Genomic DNA, 7965 nt, shown 5'->3' with positions numbered 1-7965 from the left:
AACTTTGAGTTTTAACGATAAGGACAAAATAAGGAGTAAAATGAATAATACCGGAATTAATTTTTTAATATAAAAATATGATTCTTTGTTAAAATAAACGACACCGAAAACTTTTCGTTAAAGTTCTCTTTTTCATAAGAATGTAACTGAAAACTTGTGAAGGTAGTTGAAATAACGTGTCGGTTTGTTTGATAGTACAAATATAAATCGGTGTATAATTAAAATTGTGAAAAAATATTATTAGTAAATAACAAAGAGCCTGAGAAAGTCAGAAAACACCAAAGTTGACCAAGAGCGATGATTAAAATATAGAAAAAAAGGAGGCATGGTGGCCACATTTTACTGTAGGCCCCTAGGGTATGTAAGTATATAAAGTGGGTTTCCCATGCATCAATCATCACACAGAGACTCAGCATCTGTGCCAAGCAACTCAAAGCAAACTCTTTCCTTCCTCACCATCACAGCCAGTTTTTGCAATCGGTGAGTCCTCAAGCTCAAGGGCCAGAGCTTCTTCAGTACTATCCATCTCCCTGCAGTTAGCATATGTAAAAAAATTATATCATAAAGTTTACAATTAGGTCATCATCATCACCATCATCATCATCTCTCTCTGTCTCTCTCTCTCACACACACACACACACAAGATTCTTGGTCATTACATAGAGATTTGGGTAGCCAGAGTTCAGGTGGATGGTTGAGATTGAGATATGCATAAGAGATTTCAATGAGTTATAGAAATCAATCATTCTTTTAAACCTCTTTTATCATACTTTTCCCCCTTTTTCTACAAAAATATGAAAATAGAACAGTAATTCAAACCCTATTTTCTTACAGTTACATAGAACTAGAACGTGTATCTATCAAGCCCTTACTAATTAATTTCGTTATGTATTTGTATCATTCATGCAGGTACTAGAAAAAAGATTATTTTTGTACTACTAATCCAGTGATCAAGATGTGGAAGATCAAGTTTGGAGAGGGTGCAAATGACCCTATGTTGTTCAGCACAAACAACTTCCATGGAAGGCAGACATGGGAGTTCGACCCAGATGCAGGTACCGAGGAGGAGCGAGCAGAAGTTGAAGCTGCTCGTGAGCATTTCTACCAAAATCGCTTCAAGGTCCAGCCTAGCAGCGACCTCCTATGGCGTTTTCAGGTAATACTAGTGTTATCTCTCTTTTTATCTAATTGACAGGTTTAAGTTCAAAGTCTTGTGCTCTTTAATGCAAATATTTGTTTATTAATATATATATATATATATATATATATAGAGGAATTGCTTAAGGGGAGGGATCCCCATTTTTTCAAAAAAATGGGGACACGCTCCCCACCGTTGGATTTGAATTAAATGAAATCCTGTGGTTGAGATTCTATGACCTGTGTTTTAATCTCAACCACACAATTTCATTAAAGTCAATCTAACGGTGGGGAGCGTGTCCCCATTTTTTTTGAAAAAATGGGGATCCCTCCCCTTAAGCTCCCTGTATATATATATATATATATATATATATATATATATATATATATATATATATATATATATATATATATATATATATAAACTATAAACTTCTGAGTGGGCTTTAATTGCTTAATATATTTCATGATATAGTTATTCGTTTGAATATAGATAAAAGTATTTACATTGAATATAGTTTATTAGCATATTTCATGATATAGGGTTGGAGTCGGCTTTAATTATGCTATAAAAATAATAATTAGAATGCATCTCGAGAAGATTATGCTCTTCCAGATAACGAGGACAGATTATGTTCACCTAAAACTAACATGGTGAGTTGGACCAAATACGAAAAAGATAACCTGGAATTGCCAAAGTCATAAAATGTATTATAAATCCAACCCCAACCCTTCTGGCGTATATTATTTCATGTTAATATTGCGATTTAGTTCTATTTTGTATGTAATGAGTAACACATAAAACTAATCACATTGTTAACCACGTTTCTAATACATAAAATAAGATTCACCACTATTTAAGAGCTGATTTATAATCTAATCGTTTTTTACTTCGTTAAATAGCATTAATTATTATGTAACAGTTGAAGCACGTGACATATTTGCGGTACATAAAACAAGGTTTTTCATTTTCAAAGTTACTCCACCAAAAACACATTGGTCAACTTTTGTGAACTTGTACACTCTTTACGTGCGAGACTGAGTGGTAGGCGGCCAAAGAAAAGTGAACTCCGTGTGAGATGCATGCCTTGTTAGTTTGTACAACAGTGTTTATATTCTGTTTATTTATTTAGTTCTTCCAAATCCTCTTTTTTTTTTTCTTTTTTTTTATTTATTTATTCAGTACGATATAATATTTTACTTTGACCAATTGCAGATACTAAGAGAGAAAAACTTTAAACAAGAAATTCCTCCAGTAAGAGTTGGGGAGGGTGAGGACATTACATATGATCAGGCCACAGCTGCATTCAGGAGGGCTGCTACCTTCTGGAATGCCTTGCAATCACCCCATGGACATTGGCCTGCTGAAAATGCTGGCCCAAACTTTTACTTCCCTCCCTTGGTGCGAAATTTTGCTCCTTATTTACCATATAGTAAAAAAATTGAGATGCTGTAATAGTAAAAAAATTGGGTTTTTAGTGCCCTTGTATGTGACAGCGGACTAATTGTTGCATCTTTATTGCCAAAAAATTATAGGTCATGGCTGCATACATTCCAGGATATCTCAATGTTATTTTCTCCGCTGAGCACAAGAAGGAAATCTTGCGTTACACATACAACCATCAAAATGAAGATGGTGGCTGGGGACTGCACATAGCGGGGCCTAGTATGATGTTTACTACATGCCTAAACTACTGTATGATGCGTATTCTCGGAGATGGCCCCGATGGTGGTCGTGACAATGCCTGCGCAAGGGCACGAAAGTGGATTCTTGACCGTGGTGGTGCGTACTATTCTGCATCATGGGGAAAAACTTGGATGGCGGTGCGTATAACTTACTAGTTTGTTTTAAATAAAAGTGGTATTTTATACTGTAAAAGGATGCACATTTGAGGAAATGGTCTAACTTAATTTGTGTTGCAGATTCTTGGTGTGTATGACTGGGAAGGCAGTAACCCAATGCCCCCAGAATTCTGGACCGGGTCGACTCTGCTTCCTTTTCATCCATGTAAGCACAATTTTCTTCCACATCCTATTTTCTTGTTAAGTTAAATAGTACAAGTCTTCTAATTAGTACAACTTCATCTCTGCAGCAAAAATGTTCTGCTACTGTAGGTTGACTTACCTACCTATGTCTTACTTTTATGCCACAAGATTTGTTGGCCCAATCACTCCACTTGTTGAGGAATTGAGACAAGAAATTTACTGTGAACCTTACAACGAAATTAACTGGCCTAAAGTGCGCCATTGGTGTGCAACAGTGAGTTTACCTTTTTTTGTTCCTTATATAGTTCATGCCGTTGTTCAATTTTATTATGTTAAAGAAAAATTTTCACATACATAACCTTACTGTGCTATGCAATGTTGACTAATGCAGGAAGATAACTACTATCCCCATGGTCGTGTACAACGTTTTATGTGGGACGGTTTTTACAATATCGTCGAGCCTCTCCTAAAACGCTGGCCTTTCAAGAAGATCAGAGACAATGCAATTCAATTCACAATTGACCAAATTCATTATGAAGATGAGAACAGTCGTTACATTACAATCGGATGCGTGGAAAAGCCATTGATGATGCTTGCTTGCTGGGCCGAGGATCCTAGTGGAGAAGCTTTCAAGAAGCATCTTCCTAGAGTTACCGATTATATCTGGCTCGGAGAGGATGGAATCAAGATGCAAAGTTTTGGAAGCCAGTCATGGGATTGTGCTCTTGTGATTCAAGCTTTGCTTGCTGGGAATCTTAATGCTGAAATGGGACCTACCCTTAAGAAAGCACACGAATTCCTCAAGATATCTCAGGTACATATTCAAGTCATTAAAACTGTCTTTGACATACGAAAATGTGTAGAGATTTTCTGTTGACTTAAAAATACACATCCTATGCGTACCATTGTAGGTGAGGATCAATACATCTGGTGACTACCTATCTCATTTCCGTCACATTTCGAAGGGCGCATGGACATTCTCTGACCGTGATCATGGATGGCAAGTGTCAGATTGTACTGCAGAAGCACTGAGGGTAAGTGATTTTACTCAAGTGATCTTAAGTTGAAGATTTTGCCTCTCATTTATGATGAAAAATTGAAAATGGTGCTAACTTGTAACATGTTTTGCTTCAGTGTTGCTGCATTTTTGCAAATATGTCCCCAGAAGTTGTTGGTGAGCCAATGGAAGCTGAGTGTATGTATGATGCTGTCAATGTCATCATGTCTCTTCAAAGTCCAAATGGTGGTGTATCAGCCTGGGAACCAACAGGAGCACCAAAATGGTTGGAGGTAACAAAAACCGAAAATCTTAATAATTTTTTTCCGAAGAAATTTGAAAGCTTTCGTCATTTCACTATGTCTCATAAATTGGATATACTAATTTGTTTTCCCTCTTCAGTGGCTCAACCCTGTGGAGTTTCTTGAGGACCTTGTCATTGAGTACGAGTACATCGAGTGCACTTCATCTTCGATCCAGGCCTTAACATTGTTTAGGAAGTTGTACCCTGGCCATAGAAGGAAGGAGATCAACAATTTCATCACAAGGGCTGCAGACTACATTGAAGACATACAGTACCCTGATGGCTCATGGTATGGAAACTGGGGAATCTGCTTCGTGTATGGTACATGGTTCGCAATCAAAGGGCTGGAGGCTGCCGGCAGGACATACAACAACTGTGAGGCAGTGCGCAAAGGTGTCGACTTTTTGCTCAAAACACAAAGGGCAGATGGTGGCTGGGGAGAGCACTACACCTCATGCACAAACAAGGTACCAATGAAATTCAATAGTAACGAAAAGGTAACCCTGTTGACCTCAAGGAAAGCATAATTCTAATATTTCACTTGTTCTATCTCTTCAGAAATATACAGCTCAAGACAGTACAAATTTAGTCCAAACTGCACTCGGATTAATGGGTCTGATTCACGGTCGACAGGTCAGTACATGACAAACATTTTAGAGGTGTTCTGTTTTAGTTTTTCACAATTCCCTCCAAAAAATAAATTTCTAAATGATTTTTTTTCTTTGCTATAGGCTGAGAGAGATCCAACTCCTATTCACCGGGCTGCTGCGGTGTTAATGAACGGTCAATTGGATGACGGCGATTTCCCCCAACAGGAACTGATGGGAGTTTTTATGAGGAATGCTATGTTGCACTATGCAGCATACAGAAATATCTTCCCATTGTGGGCTCTCGGTGAATACCGCACACTGGTTTCGTTGCCTATCAAAAAGATCGCTTGAGCCTTGGATCACAAGCAAAAGGAAATCCATGGGACTTGCCAATACAACCAGAACATATAAAACCTAGTTCTAGTTGTGCCATATTTTGTTCCTTTCTTCTTTTGTGTCTGTAGAGTTGATGAACTTGTAACTGCTGAAGAACGAATAATCTATGCAAATGTATTCTTTTGTGATTTGTAACCGCTAAAGAACGAATAATCTGTGAAAATATATACATATTTATGTTACGTATAGACAACATGTATCATGCATTGCGAGATGTCACATCTCATCAAAATAAATGTGTACGAGTCTTCCCTGCAAATTTGCTACATTTTAGTACTTTCTGCTTTGCATCGCTCCCATTGAAACGCCGTAACAAATGGGCAGTGATTAAATATTTAACCAAATCGCAGTTCACACCATATGAATCTTTATTTGATGCTGGCTTTGTACTCTGTCTTACAAAACCTGAAGTGTTTATTCTACTTCTGTAATTGAATGCCAAGGAAGAAAGTCCATGTCAGATACAATAAGCGTTCTTTATTATGCAATAGCTAATTCAGTATCTGGTATCTAAACCAAAGAACATAACAGCGCATAACCTTCTATTTAACGGTGTGCTTAGCCATTCGTTAACTTCCAGTTCCATTTTTGTAACATGTTGAGGTATTCTGCAAGAGCCCAAATTGGGTAAGTGTTCCTGAATGCCGCGTAGTGCAATGTGATATCCCTCATGAAAACTCAAACCACTTCCTGTCACTTGTTTCAGTGTTTGTGATATTCCTCTTTGCTTTCGGCTTCTCTCTCCCCCTCTGTATGTGTGCGTGTAGGTGGGTGGGTCTTCAACTGGTGTCTCATTCTCCTATTTATATTTCTATTACTTCCTTAATCCACACGGAAATAGGATAATTTAAAGGGAATTTTAACGAAAAAATATCGGTACTGTTCACCTTTTTAAGTATCACCACATCAATTGGATTAGGCAATGCCCATTAATTGGGCTAGCTTCAATGGACCAATTTATTAGGTAGTGCACCGGTCCATTTTCTAATATTGGCACAAATATAAGATGCCCAGCAGCCCATCTCTTCAACTCTTCAGGTTTCCTCGTATTTTAATTGTTAAGTTCATTTTTTGTTCCCAAATCATATTTGCTATCAAACTTGCACAAAACACATTAAATCCAACAATTTAATACAAAACCATGACTATATAATAGATAAAAGAGGTTCAACAACAACAACAACAACAACAAAGCCTTTTCCCACTAAGTGAGGTCGGCTATATGAATCCTAGAACGCCATTGCACTCGGTTGTATGTCATGTCTTCCGTTAGATCCAAGTACTCTAAGTCTTTTCTTAGAGTCTCTTCCAAAGTCTTCCTAGATCTTTCTCTACCCCTTCGGCCCTGGACCTTTGTCCCGTAGTTGCATCTTCTAGCTGGAGTGTCAGTAGGCCTTCATTACACATGTCCAAAACACTGTAACCGATTTTCTCTCATATTTCCTTCAATTTCGGTTACTCCTACTTTACCTCGGATATCCTCATTCCTAATCTTATCCTTCCTCGTGTGCCTACACATCCAACGAAGCATCCTCATCTCTATTACACCCATTTTATGTATGTGTTGATGCTTCACCGCCCAACATTCTGTGCCATATAACATTGCCGGCCTTATTGCTGTTCTATAAAAATTTTCATTAAGCTTCAGTGGCATACAATGATCACACAACACATTGGCTGCACTCTTCCACTTCATCCATCTAGCTTGTATTCTATGGTTGAGGTCTCCATCTAATTCTCCGTTCTTTTGCAAGATAGATCCTAGGTAGTGAAAGTGGTCGCTCTTTGGTACTTCCTAGTCTCCGATCATCACCCCTAACTCATTTGAGCCTTCATTTGCACTAAACTTGCACTTCATATATTCTGTCTTTGATCGACTTAGGTGAAGACCTTTAGAGTCCAACACTTCTCTCTAAAAGTTAAGCTTCACATTTACCCCTTCCTAAGTTTCATCTATTAACACTATATCGTCTGCGAGAAGCAAACACCAATGAATATCATCTTGAATATGTCCTGTTAACTCATTCATTACCAATGCAAAACGGTAAAGACTTAAAGATGAGCCTTTGATGTAACCTTACAGTTATGGGGAAGCTTTCGGTTTGTCCTTCATAAGTTCTTACGGCAGTCTTTACTCCATCATACATATCTTTTATAGTTTGGATATATGCTACTCGTACTATTTTTTTCTCTAAAATCCTCCAAAGAATGTCTCTTGTGACCCTATCATACCCTTTTTTCCAAATCTATAAAGACCATGTGTAAATCCTTTTTCATATCTCTATATCTTTCCATCAATCTTCGTAAAAGATAGATTGCCTCCATGGTTGAGTGTCCTGTCATGAACCCGAATTGGTTGTTCGAGACCTGTGTCTCTTACCTCAGTCTATGCTCAATGAGTCTCTCCTAGAGCTTCATTGTATGACTCATTAGCTTAGTACCACTATAGTTCATGCAATTTTGTACGCCGCCCTTATTCTTGTAGATAGACACCAAAGTGCTATTTCACCACTCATTTGGCATCTTCTTCATTTTCAAAATCCTATTGAAAAGGT

The 7965-nt window shown here is 37.8% G+C and overlaps 1 protein-coding gene across 2 annotated transcripts; it reads left to right on the top strand.

Annotated features, from left to right (window-relative positions):
- Positions 1-396: 396 nt before the first annotated feature.
- On the top strand, positions 397-5669 carry OSC1 (beta-amyrin synthase). Of its 2 annotated transcripts, none has more exons than XM_017334051.3 (12): positions 397-545; positions 910-1156; positions 2354-2539; positions 2674-2961; positions 3061-3145; positions 3231-3397; positions 3515-3937; positions 4035-4157; positions 4258-4413; positions 4523-4891; positions 4983-5057; positions 5156-5669. In XM_017334051.3, exons 2-12 carry the CDS (start codon positions 956-958, stop codon positions 5363-5365), a joined length of 2283 nt encoding a protein of 760 aa, XP_017189540.3. In that variant the 5' UTR covers positions 397-545; positions 910-955; the 3' UTR covers positions 5366-5669.
- The last annotated feature ends 2296 nt before the right edge of the window (positions 5670-7965 follow it).

This window comes from Malus domestica, chromosome 09, assembly GCF_042453785.1.
Source record: "Malus domestica chromosome 09, GDT2T_hap1".
NCBI classification, from domain to species: Eukaryota; Viridiplantae; Streptophyta; class Magnoliopsida; order Rosales; family Rosaceae; genus Malus; species Malus domestica.
The sequence above is the reverse complement of the archived record's forward strand: the minus strand, read 5'-3'. Positions and strand labels throughout refer to the sequence as shown.

Excerpts from the sequence above, each read along its gene's own strand:
- OSC1 (XM_017334051.3), top strand. The coding sequence starts at position 956 with ATGTGGAAGATCAAGTTTGGAGAGGGTGCAAATGACCCTATGTTGTTC. Across the intron at positions 1,157-2,353 it reads ACCTCCTATGGCGTTTTCAG|ATACTAAGAGAGAAAAACTT; the intron begins GTAATACTAGTG and ends GACCAATTGCAG. Across the intron at positions 4,158-4,257 it reads GTACTGCAGAAGCACTGAGG|TGTTGCTGCATTTTTGCAAA; the intron begins GTAAGTGATTTT and ends GTTTTGCTTCAG.